Source organism: Dipodomys ordii, unplaced genomic scaffold (genome assembly GCF_000151885.1).
Source record: "Dipodomys ordii isolate 6190 unplaced genomic scaffold, Dord_2.0 Scaffold1, whole genome shotgun sequence".
NCBI classification, from domain to species: domain Eukaryota; kingdom Metazoa; phylum Chordata; class Mammalia; order Rodentia; family Heteromyidae; genus Dipodomys; species Dipodomys ordii.
Genome location: NW_012267217.1, coordinates 37900606 through 37925394, shown reverse-complemented (window position 1 = coordinate 37925394; position 24789 = coordinate 37900606). Strand labels below are relative to the sequence as shown.

The 24789-nt window shown below is 40.1% G+C and overlaps 2 protein-coding genes across 3 annotated transcripts in view; one reads left to right on the top strand and one right to left on the bottom strand.

Moving 5' to 3' along the window:
* Clk1 (CDC-like kinase 1) overlaps nucleotides 1-2871 on the top strand; it is a 9711-nt gene extending 6840 nt beyond the window's left edge. For both annotated transcript variants that reach the window (XM_013009652.1, XM_013009658.1), the window contains 4 exons: nucleotides 264-346; nucleotides 1362-1441; nucleotides 1785-1875; nucleotides 2525-2871. In XM_013009652.1, coding sequence (XP_012865106.1) covers nucleotides 264-346; nucleotides 1362-1441; nucleotides 1785-1875; nucleotides 2525-2668 — 398 coding nt within the window. In that variant the 3' untranslated portion in view covers nucleotides 2669-2871. The remainder of the gene's footprint in view (nucleotides 1-263; nucleotides 347-1361; nucleotides 1442-1784; nucleotides 1876-2524) is intronic.
* A 3583-nt stretch (nucleotides 2872-6454) lies between these two features.
* Nucleotides 6455-24789, bottom strand: part of Bzw1 (basic leucine zipper and W2 domains 1) — an 18678-nt gene continuing 343 nt past the window's right edge. The window contains exons 2-12 of the mRNA XM_013009262.1: nucleotides 23776-23849; nucleotides 20955-21131; nucleotides 16754-16848; nucleotides 15706-15771; nucleotides 15311-15446; nucleotides 14155-14264; nucleotides 13788-13958; nucleotides 12953-13099; nucleotides 11912-12050; nucleotides 9296-9418; nucleotides 6455-8915 (exon numbers count right to left, since the gene is read on the bottom strand). Coding sequence (XP_012864716.1) covers nucleotides 8884-8915; nucleotides 9296-9418; nucleotides 11912-12050; nucleotides 12953-13099; nucleotides 13788-13958; nucleotides 14155-14264; nucleotides 15311-15446; nucleotides 15706-15771; nucleotides 16754-16848; nucleotides 20955-21131; nucleotides 23776-23839 — 1260 coding nt within the window. The 5' untranslated portion in view covers nucleotides 23840-23849 and the 3' untranslated portion in view covers nucleotides 6455-8883. The remainder of the gene's footprint in view (nucleotides 8916-9295; nucleotides 9419-11911; nucleotides 12051-12952; nucleotides 13100-13787; nucleotides 13959-14154; nucleotides 14265-15310; nucleotides 15447-15705; nucleotides 15772-16753; nucleotides 16849-20954; nucleotides 21132-23775; nucleotides 23850-24789) is intronic.

Genomic DNA, 24789 nt, shown 5'->3' with positions numbered 1-24789 from the left:
GCTGTCCCTCAGCTCTTCAGCTCAAGGCAAGTGCTCTACCGCTTGAGCCACAGCGCCACTTCCGGTTTTCTAGTGGCTTATTGGAGATAAGAGTTTTATGGACTTTCCTGCCCGGGATGGCTTTGAACCAAGATCCTCAGATCTCAGCCTCCTGAATAGCTAGGATTACAGGCGTGAGCCACCGGTGCCCAGCTTAGATACACATTTTTCACAGTACAGTTAGCTCAGTATTTTTGCTTTAACATTTTTACTTTGTTTTGCAGCACTAGGGTGGTCCCAACCCTGTGATGTCTGGAGTATAGGATGCATTCTTATTGAGTACTATCTTGGATTCACAGTATTTCCAGTAAGTTTACAGAGCTGTTTTAATGGTTTTCAACAACAGAATTGCTTGTTATGAATACTTTAACTCAAGGTATAAGTTTAGTATAGCTTCTCATTTTTAACTCAGATTAAGATAAGTATAAAGAAATAAAAGCATGTTATTTATCATTTGTCTTAATTATTTTATGTATATTACATGTAGAAATCTGTTTATATAGGAAAATCATTAATAAGCTTGAGCTAATTGCTTCTGGGTTTTTTTGTTGTTGTTGGTTGTGGGCCTTGAACTCAGGGCCTGGGTGCTGCCCCTGAGCTCTTTTGCTCAAGATTAGAGATCTACCACTATGAGACACAGCTCTACTTCCTTTTTTTTTTTTTTTTTTGCCATTCCTGGGGTTCAAACGGTCTGGGCATTGAGCTAGCTCCCCTTTAGCACTCTACCACTTGAGCCACAAGCACCACTCCTGGCCTTTTCTGTTTATGTGGTACTGAGGAATCAAACCCAGGGCTTCGTGCATGCAAGGCAAACACTCTACCACTAAGCTACATTCCCAGCCCTCCACTTGCAGTTTTTGAGTGATTAATTGGAGATGAGATTCTCACCGGGACTTTTCTGCCTGTGCTGGCTTCGAACCACAATCTCAGACCTCAGCCTCCTGAGTAGCTAGGAATACATGAGCCACCAGCACCCATCCTAATTGTTTTTTGTTGTTGTTGGTGGTGGTGGTGTTTTGCCAGTCCTGGGGTTTGAACTCAGGGCCTGGGTGCTGTCACTGAGCCTCTTTTGCTAAAGGCTAGCACTCTACTTGAGCCACAGCGCCACTCTGTCTGGCTTTTTCTCTTTATGTGGTTCTGAGGAGTCGAACCCAGGGCTTCTTGCATGTTAGGCAAGTACTCTACCACTGAGCCACATTCCTAGCCCCTAATTGTTAATAATCACTGAGTTCTAATGTTTTTTTGCTCCACTTGGCACTGATGTTAAATGAGAATGAAGTACAGAATGTAAGTTAACAAGTTCTTCTTATTTTTTTCTGTAGACCCATGACAGTAAGGAGCACCTAGCAATGATGGAACGAATTCTTGGACCTCTACCAAAACATATGGTACAGAAAACAAGGTACATTTATTTAAAACTTAATGCTATGCTCAATTCTGTGGTAATGATTAGGATTTTAACATCTAGTTATGTTGGTACACACATTTATAATCCTAGCGCTGACAGAATTTCTAATTGAACACAGAGTGAGACCTTAGTTCAAAAAACATGTTTTTAACAAAGACTATTATATGAAAATCAACGTGGTCAAAGTTATCCACTTTCTGGGAAGGGATAACTTTTAATCTCTAGAAAAGCATTAATATTTAATCTCTAAAAGCATAGCAACCAGTCATCTTTGCTCTAGATGCTAGAAATGCTTGAAATCAGTGTTTATGAACATGTATGAATATTAACTTTTTAGGAAACGTAAATATTTCCACCATGATCGACTAGACTGGGATGAACACAGTTCTGCTGGAAGATATGTGTCAAGGCGCTGTAAACCTCTAAAGGTAAGCCTAGAATATCCCTTAAATAATTAAGACCTTGCTTGCTCTTGGGATTTTTGTGAGTACATTAGTTGCAGAGGGCAGGGTTTTTATTGTGAAATTTCCATCTGGATACGATGTATACCATCAGCCATATTCCCACTGTCATTCATCTTTATTTTATTTTTTGTCAGGAGGCTAGAACTCTGGGCCTGAGCACTGTCCCTAAGCTCTTCCTCTTAAGGCAAAGCACTCTACCACTTGAGTCACAGGGCCACTTGCAGTTTTTTGGTGGTTAATTGGAGATAAAACTTGTCTCAAGGCCTGGTGCCAGTGGCTCATGCCTATAATCCTAGCTACTCAGGATGCTGAGATCTGAGGATCTCGGTTTAAAGCCAGCCCGAGCAGGAAAGAAGTCTCAAGGACTTCCTGAAGCCTGAGCTGGCTTTGAGCAGCCATCCTCCAATCTCAGCCTCCTGAGTAGCTAGGATTACAGGTATGAGCCACTGGCACTCAGCTCATTATTCATTTTTACATATGCATAGAAAGTACTTCTCTTCCCTCATTGGGGATTGAACCCAAGACCTTGCAATTTACTGATAACTTCATTTCCCCTGTTTTTATCACTGAGAAAAGATAGAAAAGTCTGTTATATATATTTTTTTCCTTTCAGGAGTTTATGCTTTCTCAGGATACTGAACATGAACTGCTTTTTGACCTTATTCAGAAAATGTTGGAATATGATCCAGCCAAAAGAATTACACTCAAAGAAGCTCTAAAGCATCCTTTCTTTTATCCACTAAAAAAACATACATAAATGTGTAATTATATAGTTCTCTTGAAAAGACTTTATAGACTGCATCAGTCTGGTTTTTAAACTTATTTTATACAGCTTTGTAAATTTCTTAACCTTTTTTATTGCTATGTGTATTTTGGATAATTCAGTATGTTGTGTACATATGTAATTTTTCAGTAATTATGAAATGATTTGCTCAGAATAAATTGTGTTTATGAAATTTGTATGAATCTGTTGATTTTTGTAACCATTTTTTTTCTTAGCCTCTCATGAAAGAATAAACTAATTCTTTGTAAAAACTGGGAATTAGATACTTACTTTGGAATATTGGGAAACATAATTCTCCTAGGATGAATTCAGCTTTTTGGGTGTTCACTTAAGTGTGTAGAAAAGCAGACACTTCATTCTTTTTTTTGCCAGTCCTGAGGCTTGGAGAGGCTTGTCCCTGAGCCTCTCTGTGCTCAAAGCAAGCTAGCACTATACCACTTGAGCCAGAGTGCCACTTCTGTTTATGTGGTATTGAGGAACTGAACCCAGGGTTTCATGCATGCTAGGCAAGTACTCTACCACCAAGCCACATTTAATATTACAAAGGTGATGTAAGAGGGCTTAGAGTAAGTCAGGTAAAGAAAGAGGGCTGGGAAGGTGGCTCAGTGGTGGAGTGCCTTGCATGCATGAGAGGTCCTGGGTTCAATTCCTCCGCACCACATAAGCAGAAAAGGCCGGAAGTGGTGCTGTGGCTCAAGTAGTAGAGCGCTGCCTTGAGCTGAAGAGCTGAGGGACAGCGCCCAGACCCAGAGTTCAGACCCCATGACCAACCAAAAAAAGATTGCAACCTTGAGGGAGACTTGGCCTCAGGAATGATAATCCCGAGCAAGTAGTCAACATCCCATTTGTTAAAGTCACTTGGCTGAGTGGAGTATAAAGGAGGATACGCCCTTATAGGGAGTGCCCTATATGGATAGGTGACAAAAGGAGTGGAGAATGTGGCCAACAATGCAGCAGTGTGCTATAACTCATTTTGTCCAGGCACTTGTGGCTCATGCCTTGTGATCCAGCTAACTCAAGAAGCTGAGATCTGAGGATTAAGTTTCAAAGCCACCCTGGGCAGGAAAGTCTGAGATTCATCTCTAGCCACCAAAAATCAAGAAGTAAAAGTTCATGGGGAAGCATTAATTAGCCTTGGGTGGAAAGCTAGTGGAAAGCACCCATGTCCCTGAGTTAAGCCCTAGGACTGGCACACAAAAATGGCTTTGATGTCAGTTTTTCTAAATGTGTGTGTTCGCAAGTACAGTACATATATACATACACAAAAAGTTGCCTTTAGTAAAGTCTGCAACTTATGCTATCCCATCCATTTCTCAGGACATAGGCAGCTACCTTCTCAGACCAGTTAGTCCTCAAACCCACCAAATACAGTCCATCTTAATGTGGAATTCCATCCCAAGTGTTGATACATTACCATGAGGTCATTTCATATCCATTTAAAATTGCAACAACTCTTTGTATCTATGTGACAATTGAATCAACTTAAAGCTAGTTTACTTTGAGAAGTTTTGGTTGTTTTGACTCTACTGGCTTTGGGCCTCTTAAGTGTGGCAGTACGTTGTGCAGAGGTACATGGAACAAGCTGTTCTGCATAGCCAGTTGGAAGGGAGACACTTTGTCCCTCCCATTAGGTCCCACCTCTTCAAAAATGTCTTGCCAAAAGCCAGTAATAGTACTTGCTTCTGCAAGTCTTTATAATGTACAGGACTTTATGGGAAGTGGGGACATTCTTGATCCAGTCTTTTTTAAACCAGTCCTGGGGATTGAACTCAGGGCCTGGGCACTGTCCCTGATCTCTTGTTCAAGCCTAACACTCTACCACTTGAGCCAGAGTGCCACTTCCAGCCTTTTCTGTTTATGTGGCACTGTGGAATCCAATTCAGGACTTCCTACATGCTAGGCAAGCACTCTACCAATAAAGCTACAGTCCCAGCCCTTGATTCAGTCTTAACATTATATTCATTTCTGAAAGATGAACACCATCACAATCAGGTATTTTAATATGTAGTATATCCCAATGGCCCATGACAGTTCAGTAAATACTGTTAATTCTGAGCAGTTGTTAAATGGACTAGGGGGTGTGGTGTTGGCACATGGTGTGTGCAAGGCTTAGGTTTGAGTTCTACTAGGGATGGGAGAATCTAGGCAGGAATGTGTACAGGTAAAGGAATTGGTAATTGCTGGAGGCAGAAGCATCCCTAATTGAAGAAACAGTAAAGAGTCAAGCCTGGTTGGAACTGTTATTAGACAAGAATAAGGGGTCAGATCACTAAGGGCTTTCTAGGGTCAGTCTTGGGGTAAGTATAGACAAAAGAGTACATTTCTTATCAAGCTTTGTTGTCTCCTCCCGTTTCCCCCTACCATCCCTTCCCATCTCCCCTCACCCCCCCAGAAATTTTTTTGTGTGAGGTTTAAACTCAGAACCTGGGTGGTGCTGTTAGCATTTTTAGTTAAAGCTAGCACTCTCCACTTCTCCCTTTTTGGTGGCTAGAGATAAGTCTCAGGACTTTCTCAGGCTGGCTTTGAATTACAGGTTAGAATTACAGGCATAAGCTACAAATGTAGAACTTCAATGAAGGCTTTCACATAGTTCTAAACAACTATACTTTGTGTTCATATGGGCAAGGGAGTAGTTCAAGTGGTAGAGAACCTACCTAACAACAAGTTTCCAAATTCACTCTGTACTGCTGCCACAGGGGAAAAAAAAAAAAAAAAAGGCTGGGAAGGTGGCTCAGTGGTAGAGCGCTTGCCTTGCATGCCTGGAGGCCCTGGGTTTGATTCCTCAGCACCACATAAGAAGAAAAAAGCCGGAAGTGGCGCTGTGGCTCAAGTGGCAGAGCACTAGCCTTGAGCTGAAGAGCTGAGGGACAGCGCCCAGGCCCAGAGTTCAGGCCCCACGACCGGACTCGAAAACAAAAACAAAAATACCTGTGAGGAATGTTAACTCACTAGAATTTAAGATCTTAAAAAAGTCAATTATGTGATTATTTTGAAGTACTTACTCAGATTCTTCATAAATCAAGCCCACAGAAGAGGTGTGTGGTTCAAGTGAAAAGTGCTAGCCTTGAGTGAAGGAACCCAAGATCATAAATTCAAGCTCTTGCATGCATATGTGCACACACATAGAAAATCTTTTCACCAGTATAATAAAGCTTTAAGCCTCAGCAGGCTATGAGTAAAAATATTTCATGCTGATACTAGAGTATTAAAAAGATCCTATCAAGGCAATTTAACACACGGCCCTACACAAATGTATTGACCTACTTTACATCTATCAACAGCATCTGAGGAAAACAACAGTAATATAGAAATATACTCTAAACTTCGATAGTTTTAGTTCTCACAAGCACTTTGAGAAGACTGATGTCCATTAGCAAAATTTCACTACTACTTACCACCTCTATACCAGAAACTTTCTGGAAGACTTTCAGTGTTTTTTATAATTTAGGGGAAACCCAAATGATTCTTCCTAATGACGTATTTACAATCAACCTGTGAAGCGGTCCAAAGCCAATGAGGAAATGTCTTGCCTGCAGTGGGTTATAGTGCAAAGCCCGGGGTGGGAAAATCCAAATATGCAGGAAACAAATTTTCTTGCGATCCCTACAGAAAAATATTGTCTCACACCACAGAACCAAACATGTGTAAGTCTCCTTCCCATTTTAACAGGATACAAATTAAGAGACACATTCTCACTGGTAATTTCAGAGGCCAAAACACTTTCTTTGCATGTACAAAGCAGACAATACATACACAGCATATCTCTATTAAAATTTATTGGGGATTCTATTAGGGAAAATAAAAAGGCTTCTTGGAGTTCTGATAATGGAAAAAGCTGGAGAAACACTGAATTATAAACTAGTATTTTGGTCACATGCAGCCCCCCCTCACCAACACATTATGCTATGTTGGTCTGTTCTGTGGCATTTCTGCTATATGGAACTTTTATTTTTTTAATAACAGAGTAAGTATCTCTAGGATAATACTCCCAGAGTAAGATTAAGAAATTTATGTTCAGCTCTAAATACATCATAATATCCAAGAGACTCCATAGGAAAAAAAACCAATGAACATTTCCCCAATCATAACTAAAAGTACAGTTTTAACATCTACATTAAGAATTACATATTTGAAGCCAAAGGCTGGCACTGGCAGCAGAGTTCTAAAATTATCACTTAAAATTCAAAAGGAAAATCATTTTATAATGCATTCTTTCTTTACAATAGGTGATATATGCATTTACTAAATACTGTAATAAGTAAATATTACTGTGTCATGAAGAAAAGAAACCATGATCAAAGATCATAATGTAGCTTTGGAAGACTACAAACTCTCACTATACACAGTATATAATAAAACAGGGCACACCTTGGACGGCAGCAACATGCAATGACTTCACTGTAGAAATGTCAATGTAGTTGTGGCTACATCATAATTCTGTGTAGGTGCTTTACAGGTTTGAGTTACAGGAGGATCAAAGGAGTTGCTCTTTAATGATTATAAAGACATCTGAGCATTCAACATACAATATACCATTAGGTCTTAAAATAAAATTTATATTAAAAAAAAGACTAATGTATAAAACCTAAGTATAAGGATGGACTTTATTTTAAAAAAAAATTCTTGAGGACTACAAATTACAAAGTAAAAGCAGAATACTACATAGAAATCTAGTAAATACATTTTGCCTGTGCATGAAAACTTTATCAAAGTTATTCACTTAACAAACTCACCCCAGTCACAATGTTATCAGTTATAGTGCTCTTAAGATTACCTTATCTTTATTTCAAATTATATTACACGTTATTCCCTCAAGATGAACTTTTTAAACACCCAACTAATGAATGGTACCTTCAAAGTGGCGATTTCCACTAAGTCTCCGGGTGGCATTATTCTAAGCTATTTTTTGCCAATTAAAAACCTTCAAAAAATTAATTTTAGCATGCCTTTGCACTCAAAAATTTGGCTAGATTTCCCCCATTATTGACTACATTTACAGATAGGTAACAAGAAGAGAGATGAAAATGGAAAGGCAGCCATTAAATGGATCCATCATTTAGAAGATATATTTGGCTTGTGGCAATAAAAAAAAAAAAAAAAGGCAAAATGGAAGGGTACGTTAATAGCCAGGTGCTTGAGGCCTTACTATGGTAATAGAATGAAGCCCGTCCAGTAAGACCAAGTGGGAATATATAGTTACATTACACTTCATTCTTTACAAGTATTCTAAACCAATAGGAAATACAAGTCACATTTAGATCCTCAATTAGAACATGCTCATCCTTAGCATTTAACCACTTTTACTGGCGTTTAATACAGCAGTCATTTCCTTAACGATTCTTTAAAGGTTATTTCATATCAATTTAAGTATATTCTGAGCATAAAATATTTTAATTGATAAAGACTTTCTAAGGTATACTTGGAAATGCTTATATGAAAAGAATAGCCATTTTCTTTGCCTGAAAGATTCAAACAATGCAGAAGTTTCTCAGTGGGAAAAAGCTCGACTCTCCTTCCCCCCACTTCTGCCACATATGATTTCTCAAACTTCTGAAGTTTGTTCTCTATACCTTCATTGAGGATAAAAACCAGCAAACAACCTAAGGACACCTGGGGTTTAAAAGACAAGAATATGGTAACACACAGCAATGGTCCCAATATCCAGGGTTCATATTTAATGGGTTCACTTATCATCTAAGATTTTCATTGATGAACAGGGCTCTGGACATACCAAATTATCACACAAATCATTGTCTTTCGAGACTTTGGATACTTTTACAGTTTAATTTGCAAAACAGAATTTTTCTAACAAATTATTTTTAACCAAATCATATCTTGAAAACTGTTATATAGAAAAACCCAGGGAATAAAGTGAAGTGTTCATTGTGGAAGGCCTTAAATTACATTATTACAGTAGAAAATACAGGAGGTAGAAGATAACTGAAAAAAAAAAACCCTAAAGCAACATTAGATTCAAATCTACAGCTCCTGTAGCTACTTAAAACATGGTTTTAGAAACTAAATCCAACATTTCCAGTAACCATAGAAACAGTTAAAATAAATTTGCCATGAAAGCCCTTATATCATGCTTGATATAGGGAGGTAGGAAGATGTAAGAACCAGGACACATGAGACGTGACATTTATCTACAACTCCTGTTTGCTTTACTGAGGGTGGAGTTTCAAAATTCAGTCACCTTCTTCAGCTTCGGACTCAGATTCTAGAAAAGGGGAAAAATGTAGTCAAGCATTGTCTATCTGAACATAAAAGTTGCCCACGTTAGTTTATATATGTCAAAAAAAAAAAATCTCAGCCAGATAGTTTGAAGCCAGCCCAGGACCCCATGAGACTTAACTCCAGTTTACCAACAAAACACCCAAAGTCAAAGTGTGGCTTCAGTGGTAGAATAGCCTTGAGTGAAAAAGTTAAGGGACAGCACTCAGACCGTAAGCTCATACATCAGTAAGGCGCACGTACAAAAAAAAAATCTCTAGTGTGTGTATAAAGTGGTTAGGCAAGCCCCCCAAATACAGCTTGTATTGACATACACCACAGCCACATTAAAATGCTTCTAGTCATTGCACAAACGAAAACACTTACCTTCTTCAGCATTTTTGAGCCATTCTACGAACTTTTTCATTTGCTCGAGGAAGACACTTTTCCCCTTGGCAACATGGGCATCTTTATACCACTTCAGAATGGGCTCTTCACTCAGTACTTCAGCTATAAAGAATAAATCATGACACCTGAGTTTTAATCTGCTTCTTCACCTCAAGAAAATTTCAACGTCTATGGCATAAAGTCCTGCTCTGCTTGGCAAATACTATCCTACTGGAAAACTAAGTGAAAACCATTTTTACTTTTCTTTTTTCTTTTTTTTGGGTCCGGTCGTGGGGCCTGAATTCTGGGCTTGGGCGCTGTCCCTCAGCTCTTCAGCTCAAGGCTAGCGCTCTACCACTTGAGCCACAGCACCACTTCTGGTTTTCTAGTGGTTTACTGGAGATAGGAGTCTCACGATCTTTCCTGCCCAGGCTGGCTTTGAACTGCAATCCCCAGATCTCAGCCTCATGAGTAGCTAGGATTACAGGCATGAGCCACCAGCGCCCAGCTCGATTTTTATTTCTTCAACAACTGATTTCAAGAAGAGAAACAAAACCCTTAACAAAAACAAAAAAAGTGCTGGGAAGGTGGCTCAGTGGTACAGTGCTTGCCTTGCATGCATGAAGCCCTGGGTTCGATTCCTCAGCACCACATAAGCAAAAAGAAAAAAGCCGGAAGTGGCACTGTGGCTCAAGTGGTAGAGTAGCCTTGAGCTGAAGAGCTAAGGGACAGCGCCCAGGCCCAGAGTTCAGGCCCCACAACTGACAACGACGACAACAACAACAGGGTCTTGCTATTGTAGCCCAGGCTAGTCTCAAACTTGAGATTTGACTTTTATCAACTAATTACCAATGCATGAACCTAAAACCAACCACAGAGAAAACGTAATGAACAAATGAAGTTTTCAACTGAAGCTAATTGTCCTTGTCCCCATTCCTCCTGGGGATGGTTCACACATCTAGAGACACTCTTGGTTCTCACTACAGAGAGACATTACTGACATCTGGACAGAAAACCAAAATGTTGTTATATTCCAGTCTATGAAAAATACAGGGCAGTCACAAAGAAGAGAATGCTGTCTTAAATGTTTGCAATGGTAAGGTATTAAACAAGCAGAGGGCTAGGAATGTGGCTTGGTGGTAGAGTGCTTGCCTAGCATGAACGAAGCCCTGGGTTCCATTCCTCAGTACCACATAAACAGAAAAGGCTGGAAGTAGCACTATGGCTCAAGTGGTGGAGTGCTAACTTTGAGCAAAAACAAGCTCAGGGACAGTGCCCAGGCTCTGAGTTCAAGCCCCAGGACTGGCAAAAATACATAAATAAATAAAAATAAACAAGCAGGGATATTGGATAGATTGACACCTAACTTTTTAAGTTGAAAGATAAAACTTTTTGTTTTTTTAAAAATCTTATATTTTACAATAACCAATGTATGGACATTCTGAGTTAACAACCCCAACTTAAGAAAAAAGTTGTTGACAGTACTGGATTTCAACTCAGAGCCTTATAATTGCCACTGAGCCACACTTCAAACCCTTTTTTGTGCTCTGCCCAGGCATGTACCCTAGCTAAGTGACAAGCATGTACTATCATGCTTGGCTTCTGCTATTGAGATGGAGCCTCACTAATGTTTCTTCATGGACTAGCCTTGAACCACACTCCTCTTAATCTTAGCCTTCTTGCCAAGTAGCTCAGATTACAAGCACCTGGCTCTTTTTTTTTTTTTTGGTCGGCCGTGGGGCTTGAACTCTGGGCCTGGGCACTGTCCCTCAGCTCTTCAGCTCAAGGCGAGCACTCTACCACTTGGGCTACAGCGCCACTTCCGGTTTTCTGGTGGTTTATTGGAGATAGGAGTCTCACGGTCTCTCCTGCCTGGGCTGGCTTTGAACCGCGATCCTCAGATCTCAGCCTCCTGAGTAGCTAGGATTACAGGCATGAGCCACCAGCGCCCGGCTGCACCTGGCTCTTTACCCAATTTTCCTTTAAACAAATAGGTGAGAATGATGGTAGATTCCTCATCAGTGCAGAATATAAAGTTGTCTTTCAAAACTAAAGGGTAGAATACATATATACAGCATCTATACACATTGGCATCAAGGTTGGCTTGACTAATGCACAATTTTTAAAAATGCTCTATTACCGACCAAAGTAAATGAAATGTTAACATTCTTTTCCAACAGTGGCCTTGTCTATTAATCCCTTTAGGCCTGGTTTCTGAAAATTTTATTTTGTAAATCAGAAAATGGAGTAGTAATGAAACAGGGTGTCTGTCGGCTAGCTGGTCTTGAAGCTCCAGTGAGAGAGCATATGCAGTGCTACGATGAAGTGAAGGGAGGGAGGTGCTCTAGTCTTGAGGACTAGAGGATCTGACATGGCAACAATGCAGGATCCGATGTTTGGGCTTTGGATTTTACTTTGTGAGTAGGACCAAGACATTAGATGGTAAATATACTTAAAACAAAAACCCATCCAATTTAATCTGATTTCCACCTTGTGACTAGACATAGCGCATTTTCAGGGACCCAATAGTCATCTGAACTAAAAAATTTTGGGTTTTCAAGGATTTTTAATAAAGAATTCACAAAACTCAAGATTTAATTACAAGATTTAAATTACCTTTATAAAAAAGCACCACTATTTTCTGGAAGGCTTTCATGAAATGAATGTTGTCATAGCAATACTCCTGAATCTTCAGCAACAGAGTCAGCTCAGATTGACCTTGAGTAGTAAAGGCAGCAAGTAGAGGGCTGTATTGCTTTTAAATGGAAGAAAATATTTAGTCATCCTTACAATGACAGTCCATAACAAAATTCATATAATACAAAACCAAACTCACCTTTTAACAAAATGTTTTTTTGTTTGGAACTAGGGCTTCATGCTCTCACCTAGCTTTTCTGCTCAGGCTGGTGCTATACCACACTGCTACTTCTTTTTGCTGGTCAACTCAAGTAAGAGTGTCTTAACTATTCTGTCAGGACTGGATTTAACCCTCAGATCTCAGCATCCACAGTAGCTAAGATTACAGGTGTGAGCCAGTGCCCAGTCTCATTTTTACAATCACTGTGAACCAGAACCTATTTATTGAAAATCAAGAAGTCCAGGGCTGATGTCTGCAATCTCAGCTACTCAGGAGGCTGAGTTTGAAGCCAGCCCAAGCAAGAAAGTGTATGGTACTTTTATCTCCAATTAACCAGCTGGAAGTGGCGCTGTGGCTCAAGTAGTACAGTGCTAGCCTTGAGCAAAAAAAGCTGAGAAACAATGAGTTCAAGTCCCAGAACCAGTACAAAAGAAAATAAAAACAAAAAAAGTACGCTAGAAAAAAAAAATCAAAGCATCTAAATCAAGTAAGCAATACTCTGTATTTCAGTCAAACAATATCCTTTCTAACATTGTTTTTAAAAGAGCCCTTCTATTTTCCAATACTCTCTCAGAAACGAACATCAATTTACAGACTTAAACTACATTTAAACATGGTTTTGTTTTAAATCTGTAAACTAAATAAAGCTCATGTCAGCCTTAAAAGAGTGGATTGTCAGTAGCCAATGCTATCTAACAGCTGGTGAATCATCCTAAGAATGGAAGGATGAAGGCAAATCCTCCTAGGAAGAAGTACACTGACAGTTCACTTATGCCCACTTAAGCACACAGTTCCAATACCTTCAAGTGCTTGATGGCTTGCTCTGCTACAAGCTCCTCTTTTTTGTTCCACTCCACGGTGCTCATCACACTTGACCAGACTATCCCAATAACAACTGGTTCTGGGATGTTGTTCTTTTTCATCTCCTCCTTGACATATAAAATTATCTGCAAAATCATCCACATTTAGTAGTATGTCAGTTTTGGTATGTTTATCTTCACACACCAAATTTACATTTCTTTTTTTTTGTAGGTCTGGGGCTTGAACTCTGGGCCTAGGTGCACTCCCTGAGCTCTTGAGCTCAAGGCTAGCACTCTACCACTTTGAGCCACAGAGCCCACTTCCAGTTTTCTAGTGGTTAATTGGAGATAATGGACTTCACTGCCCGGGCTAGCTTTGAACTACAATCCTCAGATCTCAGCCACTTGAATAGCAAGGATTACATACATGTGACCCACTGGTATCCAGCAAATTTACCTTTCTTACAAAAACACAGCAATACTTCTCCTGGAAACTGGCAACAACCACTTATGCAGCACACATAAATAAAAACTCTGCAACTGGAAGGGGGCTTAAGTCTCAACTTCATTTTCCATACAGACAAATAAGCTAGGAGGGGAATTAAGAAACAGGAATGTCTACTGCACTAAACCTTACCTATGAAATCTCCTGAAGTTATTTCTGGGCTTCAGTAAATCACTAAGCATGCCTAAAAAAATGGCTGCAAGTACACCATTGTACAATTCTTACTAATTCAGACTCATCCTGATGAAACATTACAATTTCTCAAATGCATGGAAATGTCTACTCCAGAAGTTTACCCATAAAAAGATGGCTTAAACACAAATATCTTACATCCTTAAATGGATCACCACGGGACATCTGTTCCTGAAGTTCTTTCTGGAGCTCCTTGCGAGCTCCTATGGTTTGCTGATTCCGAACGTACTCAGAAAGCTCTTTTAAGCCTGCCTCAGTAAAATACTTCGTGAAGTGTTCCACGCTCTGCTTATTGGCAGGAAAAAGTTCCTGAAAGGGGAATTTAGTGTTAAATACTTTTAAATGACATTCAAGAAAAACAAAGTGCAAGGCCCAGAGTTCAAGCCCCAATACTAGCACAAACATGGGCATGTGCGTGCGTGTAACACACAATGAAATGAATAAAAAAATTTCTCATTACACTTGCCTTACGAATTAGCAGGAATGAGAAAAAAAAGTTACCAACCATCAGTCTGTTATCCATGCTGACTTTTCGAAGACTGGCAGCTACTGCATTGATGTCTTTTTCATTTATCCATGATTTAAAGAGCTTTACAGCAAAAGCTGCTGAAACCCCTATGAAAGTGAGGGGGGAAAGGGCAGTTGTTAACACAAGTAGTTTCCTAAATTTTAATGACTGTTTCCTGCTGTACTAACTCTCACAACTCAACCACTCAGGATCCTCAACTTTCTCTGGTACTGACTACCATAAAGTCCCAACTTTATCCTATCATTTGTTGGTGGCTTCTTCTTGGATGTTTCTTAAATGTGGGTGTGCCAGTCCTGGGGGCTCAAACTCAGGGACTGGGTACTGTCACTGAGTTTTTGGCTAGCTCTTTACCACGTGAGCCCCTTCTTCACTTCTGGATATTTTGGTGCTTAACTGGAGAAAAGGGTCTCACTGGCTTTCCTGCCAGGGCTGGCTTCTGTAACGTTCAGATCTGAGTTTCCTGAGTAAACAGGACTATAGGTGTGAGCCTCCTAAACCTACCTTAAGCCTGCCTTTATTCAAAATGTTTATTGTGTAAATTGAAGGTGACAAGTTGTACAGTAAATATGGCTATTTTGAAGATGAAAAAAAAAAACATTTTAAAATAAGAGTAGGGGAAAAGTTCTCAAACTATCGTAATGATTTTGCCAGCTTTCCTACATTATCTTCTCCATTACCATGTTTCCCAATCTGCATGAATCTCCTTTTGAGTTCCCACAGTATTTTTTCCAAATAATTCTTAATATTGAGAATAAGTGACTATATAAATTTCACAATACTGTGGTATAGTTATACTTAGCTAAAGTCACAATCACCTTTTAAACTTCACAAGGGTAGTCCATCATTACCCTAATCTACATATCTTTTTCTTACAAATTAGGTAATATATATTCCCACAGTATTTTTCACTTTCATTATATTTAGTCACATTGTATAAATGCTGGATATTTATTGCACACTAAAAGAAAGCCAAACTTGGATGCCAATGTTATTCAAAAAAATGTCTAAATTGGACTGCATACCAATGAACAGTAAGCCACACTCCCCAAGGTTTCTATCAGTTTGACTTTCACTCTTTTATTTCACTCTCAAAAATCAAAACAAAGACCACCCTTTACTCAAAGTCAATTACCTTCTTTAACCAAATTCTCATTATAAAGGCTATTAAGAATGGATGCATTAAGTGTCCCATTAGCCAGAAGGACACCAGTCAACATAGCCAGCTTGTTCCTCTCCGACTCTGAAAAACCCTTTAAGAACAGCAACAGCTGTAAAAAGTAAATAAAGAATTAGGGGAACAATTGCATTGTATTAAGTCAGGCAGTAAAAGCATGGTATTAGTTAAATGGATGGGCTCCGGGACCTAACCATCCATGTATATGTTCATTAACTGAACAATCTTGGACAAGTTATTCAGACTCAAAGCCTCAGTTTCTTAATACATAAAATGTGAACAATCCTAACAGGATTTTTATGAAAATCACATAAGTTAAATTACAAGCAGAGTGGTTGATATTATGATATTACCTTTTTTACTTCATCTTCAAAACCTTTCTCCAGGTATTTGTAGCGCCTGATTAACTTGTTGAAAACCTATGGAGAACAACAAAGCTGAAAAAGGAACTTTCCACTGGATATAATGTTTACATGCTTTAAGTCAAGTTGAGATGAGTTCAATTCCTCAACTCTACAAACACTATTAACACAAACCTCAAGTATCCAAGACAGCCTCCTGAGTAGTTACATAACACAAACACCCAGCACATTAAGATGCTATTAACTGCTTAAATTCTTCGCATATGCTGATGAGAATATAATTACACCTGAACTCTTCAAAGGAAATCTTAATAAGCTATCTGTTTGTTTGTTTTTTTGTCGGTCGTGGGGCTTGAACTCTGGGCCTGGGCACTGTCCCTCAGCTCTTCAGCTCAAGGGGAGCGCTCTACCACTTGAGCTACAGCGCCACTTCCAGTTCTCTGGTGGTTTATTGGAGATAGGAGTCTCACAGTCTCTCCTGCCCGAGCTGGCTTTGAACTGCGATCCTCAGATCTCAGCCTCCTGAGTAGCTAGGATTACAGGCGTGAGCCACCAGCGCCCGGCTTAATAAGCTATCTGTAACTTACTTTCCCTTGAAAACCAGTAATATGCAGACCTGGCTCCACTTTGGAAGTCACAATATAGAAACTGATTTTTCTTCTAGGCTTAAAACCTTTTTCTTTCCTTCCTTAGACAGGGTCTTGTTCTGTAACAGCCTAGACTGGCCCTTGTGGATTTTCCTGGCTTAGTCTTCAGAGTGCTGGGATTGCAAGCATGCACCACCATGCCCACTATGATACTCCTTAAAAACATGAATAATTCCAGACAAAAAGTAAAAAAGAACTATTTTTCTACTTTATTCTCCTTTCTACACCTGAAGTCCCTAATTCATATTGCACTAAGAACAAACAGTATTTCTAAAACTTAATATCAATTTCCTTTAAATTCCTACCTGCAACTTTTTCAAAGAAGAACATCCCTTAAACACAAGTGAAATGGACAGTAGCTAACTAACTGAACATAATGAAGTTTCACTTACCTGAGCAAATGCTTGCATGGTCTCTAAGTCTTCTTGTGCTGCAAACACGCAGACATCGGTACGCATCATGTCATCTGCCAGTGTACCACCTGGGGCTAAGGTTTATTTCATTAAAAGGTGAACAAAACAAAAACAAAAAACAAAAAAAAAAAGCTGATCATTTCAATTTCGTTTTTTTAAAATAAGGATTTTCAACATTTTAAAAGAAAATAGTAAAATTCAAGATAAATTAAAAGTGTAAAGGCTTGCTGGTTCTGTATAAGGAAATTTTTTTCAGAATCAATCAAACCCAAACCCATAAACTATACTGAACCATTTAATAGGGCCAAACTGATCAAGTGGAGATTCCCAGTTGGTTTTGATTGCATCCATCTGCCTAGGAAACATGAGGCAGGCCGGGTCAAATTTTAGTATTGCTCCTCTCCAAAACACAAATACCCTTGAGCACCAACAAACCATTAAATCTTCTAAGAGATCTTAGTGTTCCACATCCAGCTTAAATTTTATAGGAATATATAGTTACTGAAGTTGGCTAAGAGAACAAATATTCAGCCAGATTCCAGTGGCTCACACTTGTAATCCCAGCTACTGAGATCTGAGGATCATGGTTCAAAGCCAGCCTGGGCAGGAAAAGTCCATGAGACTCTTATCTTCAATTAAACCACTAGAAAACAGGAAGTCCATGAGACTCCATCTCCAATAAACCACTTAGAAAAAGCCTGCAGTAGCACTGTGGCTCAAATGGTACAGCACTAGCCTTGAGCACAAAGAGGCTCAGGGACAGTGCTCAATCACTGAGTTCAAGGCCCAAGATTGGCCAAAAAAAAAAAAAGTTCACTATGCCATTCGCTTTAGAATGTTTGAATATCCAGGAATGGTAGCATACAGCTGTAATCCCAGCTTCTCAGTAGTTGCAAACACAGTTAAGCAGAAGTTTAAAGCCAGTTTGGGTGATATTTAAGGAAACCTAATTTCAAAAATAAACCTGAGCTGAGAACTGGTAGCTAATACCTATAATCCAAGCTACTTAGAAGGCTATGAAAAGATCACACAATTGTGAGAAAAACTGTCCTTTCTGTCAGTGTGCAGCTTTGTCCTGGTGGTTAGGCTCTTGTTAAGAAAAAGAAGAACTGCTTTGGGATAAGAAAAGGGATCTGCAAAATGTGAGGTTATCTTAAACTAGTTTCTGTTCAAGATGGAATTACTACACATCCTAGACTGTTCAAGAAGCAGCAGAAGATACAGGTATATTTGAGATTACTTGTGAACTGTTTTTACCTTATTCAAACTAGCTAGTTGAGCAGACTGTGAACCTGAGCTCAACCAATCTGAACTGAGGGGCAGAGCCTAGTAGACTGCCTACGTGTGCTTGCTTGCCAGATTTTTGGCTAATGGTGCACCCTACTGCACAGAAGTAAATTTTGCCTAGCTGACACAGTATTTTTGTGTCTTTCATTGTGACTACAGTGGTAATTGGGAAGTATATTTACAACAGTTTAAAGCCAGCTCAGGCAGACAAATCTGAAACTCTTATCTCCAATTACCCAGCAAAAAGTGAGACCTGGAGTTAGGGCTCAAATGCCAGCTAAAAACAAAAACAGTTGAGCAAGCATCAGAGGTCCTAAGTTCAAGCTCCAACATTAAAACAAAAACACTCCCCCACCAAAAAACAAACAAACAAACAAACAGGGTAGAGATATGGTTCAATTGGTAGAGCGCTTACCTACCAAGTATGAGGCCAAGTTCAAACTCCATTATTATCACACACCCAAGGCAAAATACATATATAAATAAGACTAGGGGTATGTCTCAAGTGTTCTTGCCCAGCAAGTGTGAATTGAGTTTAACCCCAAATATGGCAAAAATAAACCCACTGAGTGAAAGTAAAGTAGAAAAATTATGTATGAGTGAAATGTATAAGGTATATATATATATATATAAAGTTTGTGTTAATAACTGTGAAGTTAAGCAAATGGTTAGAATGTCTGAAATCTTCCTTAACCAGGCACAGCAGAACAAGTCTGCAATCCCAGCTACTTAGTAGGTGGTGGTATGATAGTGAGCTTCAAGGCTAGCCTGCCCAGTCAGGGAGATCTTATCTCAGAAACAAAATGAAGGGCTGACTGGATATGGTAGAGTGCTTCCCAGCAAATGAGGCCCTGAGCTAAACCCCCAGGATTGTCACAAACCAAGGATTAGAGGCCTATCTCAAAAGTAGAGTGCTTCCTTAGCAAGAGCTGGCACTAGGTTCAATCCCCTTTATCACTCTGACACACCAGTTCCTGTCCCAGTAAAAAAAATTCCTTAGTAACGACAGACTTGCTCTGTACTCTGAACTATTTAGGAGACCAAGATCCAAAGGATCATAGTTTGAATGAAACCAGAAGTCAGAGGGACTCCATTTCCAAAAGTAACCAATAAAGAGCCAGACTGGAAGTGTGGCTCAAATAGTAGAGTGCCAGCCACCCTGAGTATAAACACTGAAATGAAAAAAGAACAGAACAGGGTTGGGAATGTGGCTCGTGGTAGCGCTTGCCTTGCATGCATGAAGCCCTGGGTTTGATTCCTCAGTACCACATAAACAGAAAAAGCTGTAATTGGGTTTGTGGCTCAAGTGGTAGAGTGCTAGCCTTGAGCAAAAGAAGCTCAGGGACAGTGTCTAGGCCAGGCCCTGAGTTCAAGCCCCAGAACTAGCCCCCCCCCCAAAAAAAAGAAAGAAAACAACAACAAAAATCATATTGCCGGATGCTAGTGGCTCTAATCCCAGCTACCGGGATCTGAAGATCATGGATGGAAGCTAGTCAGGGCAGCAAAATCCTTGAGATTCTTCTCTCAGATTAACCACCAGAAAGCCAGAAGTAGAGCTCAAAGTGCTAAAGTGCTACTCTTGAGCAAAAAAAGCTCAGGGACAGCACCCAGGCCCTGATTTCAAGTCCCATGACCAGAAAAACAAAACAAAAGCCCCCCAAAAACAAAATCCTTGTTGATAGCAGTATTATGAAAAGAAAAGTCGTATTTATTTATTTTTGCTGGTCGTGGGGCCTGAACACTGTCCCTCAGCTCTTCAGCTCAAGGCTAGCGCTCTACCACTTGAGCCACAGCACCACTTCCAGCTTTTTCTTCTTATGTGGTGCTGAGGAATCGAACCCAGGGCCTTATGCATGCAAGGCAAGCACTCTACCACTGAGCCACCTTCTCAGCCCCTACCATTAATTTTTAATATAAAGAAATGGCCCCCTGACTAGGCATAAGAATATATGATTAAGTTTTTATGTTTCACCACTCAGTAAATTATTACATGTCATGCAAGCCTATAGCTCATGCAAGCTGATAGTTCCAATTCTCTCAAGCTAATTAGCTAATTACACAGGGTAACACATTACTTCTCTGAAAATATTCTATGAAATAGTTACATTTTCAATTACAAGTCAATATGCAGAAGTGTTGCTGTGGCTCAAAGTAGTAGAACGCTAGCTTTTGACCAAAAGAGTTCAGGGGCAGGACCCAGGCCCTAAGTTCAAGCCCATGACTAACAACAAAATAAATAAATAATAAAAATGAACACAGGGCCTCAGGGATCTGTGAAATATCAATCAAGCAGTCTAACACAAATTGAAATACCAAGGAGAATTTAAAAAAATCTAAAATTTCCCAGATCTGTTGGAAGAAAAAAAAAATTTTTTATATTCAATATGTGATTGAATTGAGATATACTGTATATCTCAATTAGACTGCCTCATTCCAAGAATATGATAGGCACTTGTGGCTAGAAGCTACTGCACAAAGGACCCCAGTGTTCAAGGCATATTAGAAGCATTTCACAGGGCAGAATAAGAGCTCAGAGGGCTGGGAATGTGGCGTAGTGGTAGAGTCCTTGCCTAGCATGCATGAGGCCCTGGATTCGATTCCTTTGTACAACATAAAAAATAAAAACAAATCAGGATTTTTCCAGCAATTGAGTATAAACACAAGCTAAAAAAAAAATCCTTCACTCAGGATACTGAAGGAGTGAACTTAGGCATCAGAGAAAATTTATCCCCAAGGATTTTGTACAGGCTGCCAGCATGAGGCTTACTAGGCCAGAACAATTTGATAACTTAATGACAAGCTTACAAAACAAAACGAAATAGTTTAATCCTGAATTCTCCATAATTTTCACATATTACAGTTCCCTAATTACCCACAAAACCCAGATACCTACCCAGCATTCCGCCGGCCACCAGAATGTCAAAGAGTGTTTCTGCATAGCGGCGGTAGTCAAGTTTTGCTCCAGAAGCATCAAGAAACTTAGCTACTGCTTCCAAATCAGTACCAGTTTCAGTTAAGCCTTGAATAATACAGTCTTGAAACTGAGTAGGGTCAAACCTCTCCTTTTCATCTGGGGGAAAAAATCCAAAATATTAGTGTTAAGAGGCTCACCAAAATGTCATGAATCATAATCTTAATGAAGTTACAATGCTTCAAGATTTAAGGGCAATTCAAAAAAAAAGTTACAGAACCCAAGACTTGTATCAAGGAAACAAGTAGAGACTAAATACACATCTCTGCAAGGTCCTCTGCAATACCAAAGCAGGATGGGCTAATCCTAATCCTATGTGGCTATTCTGCTACTTTTCCAGATAAATCTGTGCTAGTGGTTCCTGTTACCACTGCCAGAGATGATTTCTACCTAACATCTCGTTTCAAACTTAGGCTATCCTTTATACCTTAGGTAAATTTTATTCCTCTGAAAATTTGCCAAAATACAGAAACTTGGCTCTTTTCATTAAATGTTCCTACCATTAAAAAGAAAAATTAACCACTTGTTATTTACCTAGGTAATCTTTGTTTTTGTTATTTATTTTTGTGCCAATCCTGGGACTTGAACTCAGAGTTTGGGTACTATCTTTTACTTAGGGCTTCAGCTCTACAACTTGAGCCACAGCTCCACTTCCAGCTTTTCTGGGTAGTTAACTGGGTATAAGTCTCAACAGACTTTCCTGCTCCATCTGGTTTTGATCCATGAGCCTCAGATTTTAGCCTCCTTTGTAGCTAGGGTTACAGCTATGAGCTCTGGGGTCCAAAATAATCTTTGGATAGTATATATAATGACAACTCAGCCAGGTGTTATAATAGCCGTTTTGCTTTAATCCTCATAACTTCATTAAGTATAACTTTGTTTCCCTCATTGAGGGAAGTCAAGAAATTAAAGGAACTGTTGCAAGTTGGGTACCAGTAGCTCACACTTATAATCCTTGCTATTTGTACTTCTAGCTGAGACCTAGAGGATGGCAGTTCAAAGCCAGCAACCAACAGAAAAGTTTACTAAAGTCCATCTTCAAAATAATCATCAAGAAGAAAAACTGAGCTGTAGGCGTGACTCAAATGGTACAGAGCCAGCCCTGCAAGCAAGAGTTCCGAAGTTCAAACCTCAGTACCAGAGAATGGTGTCTTAATTTTCACACTGCATTATGGTTAAAAAAAAAAATCTTTGCCTACGATTTTCCTAGTTTAAAGTCTCCTGTCTCATTTAGTCTCACAAAGGAACAGATGATAATAATAAGATTTTTAAAAAAATGTTAGGGGATAAGGTTAAACTGGGATACACCATATACCTGTATGAAATGTCATAATGGAATTCTTGTTCTGTTAATGTATATTGATAAAGATAGTGAAAAAGATAATAGATGATGTTATATTATGTATCTCAAACTACGCAAATGATTAATAACCAGTAGCTGTTTAGTTCTCTATGTCCCTAAGACTTACTTTGAAGTGTTATGGAAAAATATTGTTTTAATATGAAATGTATCTGAAGCTGGGTGCCAGTGGCTCACACATGTAATCGTAGCTACTCAGGAGGCTGAGAGCTGAGGATCACGGTCCAAAGCCAGCCCAGGCAGGAAAGTTGGGAGACTCTTATTTCCAATTAACCACCAGAAAACTGGAAGTGGTGTTGTGGCTCAAGTGGTGGAGCACTAGTCTTGAGCTGAAGAGCTCAGGGACAGTACCCAGGCCCAGAGTTCAAGCCCCATGACCAGCAAAAAAATAAATAAAAATAAAATGTATCTAAGATACTACCTTATTCTGCTCTGTACTATCAGCACAATGCCTTGCTACTAAATTTAATATTTAATTACCCATTAATAGAAAAGAAGTAATTGGAATCACTCTAGTACATTTCCTTATAAACCCTAGACAAGCACTTAATGTGAAAAAACATTATAGGCAGGCACTGGTGGCTGAGGCTTGTAATCCTAGCTATTGAAGCTGGGATCTGAAGATCACAGTTCAAAGCCAGCAAGGACACAAAAGTCCAGAGTGTTATGTTCAATTAACCCAGAAGCCTAGCACAAGTCTTGCGTGCAAAAGCCAATTGAGGGCATGAGAGGCCAAGTTCAAGCTCCAGTATCAGCACATTAAGAAAAAAAAAAAAAAACACATTACAATGTGACTCCTACTCCATAATTAACTTCCAGAAGTTAAGTCTGATTTTTCTCAAACATCTTTTCTAGGACCTCCCACATGCTAGGGTAGTGTTCTATCTCAGCTACATCTCAGGCCTTCATATACTCCACAAAATATGGTTGAAATTTATGATCCTATTAAAAAATAACCTCTTTGCTCAAGCAAATTTTGCTTAAAAAAAACTACTAGCTAGAAAGTGGCACTGTGGCTCAAGTGGTAGAGCGCTCACCTTGAGCTGAAGAGCGCAGGGACAGCGCCCAGGCCCAGAGTTCAAGCCCCATGACCACCAAAAAAAGAAAAAAAAAAAGAAAACTACTAGCTAGGAAGAACACAACCCTTATTTTTTTTTATTTTGGTACTTATTACACTAAAAAGGTATAGAGCAATCCTAAAAACAAAGGTTTGAGAAACCAGCAGAAATATTAAGATATATCTGAAATGGCAAAATGGCAGGCAAAAACCTAACTTCTGGCTTTTAAGATTTTAGTATCAGGAAACTGACTTTTAGAGGAATCCAAATACAAAAAAAAAAAAAATCTGGAGGTGTCAAGTGATAATACAGTATAAATCCTTACCTCTTTTTCTGGTTTTAAAACGCTGGCCTGATAGCGTTGGCTTTTGCTGCTTTTGATTATTCATAAAAGACACCCTAGGAAAAGAGAAATATTGCCTTAAAAGTACCTGTGTCATACCATAAAAGACTGTTTTTAGTGTTTTAGTCTCCAATTTTAGTCTCGTTACAGCTAAGTTAAATGGAGCCTAATTTCAGTTCGGCAATATACCTGCTACAGGCAAGTCTCTCCAAGAAACCCTTTAAGGAAGTGCTGGAAAGCACACCTTGAGCTGACTTTACAGTTGTCACAGTGACTGGTGGCAAAACACCCATCACAAACATAATTGTTTGGTCTCTTTTACATTTCTCTTTAAATTCACCGACATCTTCCACGACTTTCAAGCAGCACAGAACGCTAGATTACCACTTCATAACCGGGAGATATCCCGAGCGAGAATGTCAATCCCAAAGACACTTGGGTGCTAAATAGGAGGAATCCCTTCTCGACAAACAAACAAACAAACAAACCCAGAACACCCGCCCACCCTATCCCCGAAGCCGCGCGTGTAACCGCAGCGGCCGCCCGCACCATTCCAGCCTGCAAAACTGAACGCCGATGGAGCCTCCGCGGCTTGGAACGCTCCGGTCCACGCACGAGTCTCCCCTTCCACACCCTTCCCGAGCCCCCAGCGGGAGCGGCAGCTCCGCCGCCCCCGGCCTCGGACCTCCTCCCCCTGGGCGCAGCCGGGCGCCGAGAAAGGTGCCGGGGGCCCTCCTTCCACTGACCCTGTCGCCTGCGGTGTCGGCCGCCGCAAGGAGCGGACCACAGGCGCCGAGGCGCTCCGCGCCGGGGCCCCCGCCGCCCCGTACATCCGCCCGCCCTCCAGCGAAAGCAGCGGCGGAGGAGGCGGCCGCAGCGGTGGTGGCGGCTCCCCCGCCCCGCCCGCCGGAACCCCCACGCGTACATCACCCAACAGAGGCCTCCGTGGCTTTGTTACCCAGGCCGGGCAAGGCTGGGCAGGGCAGGGCCGGGCCG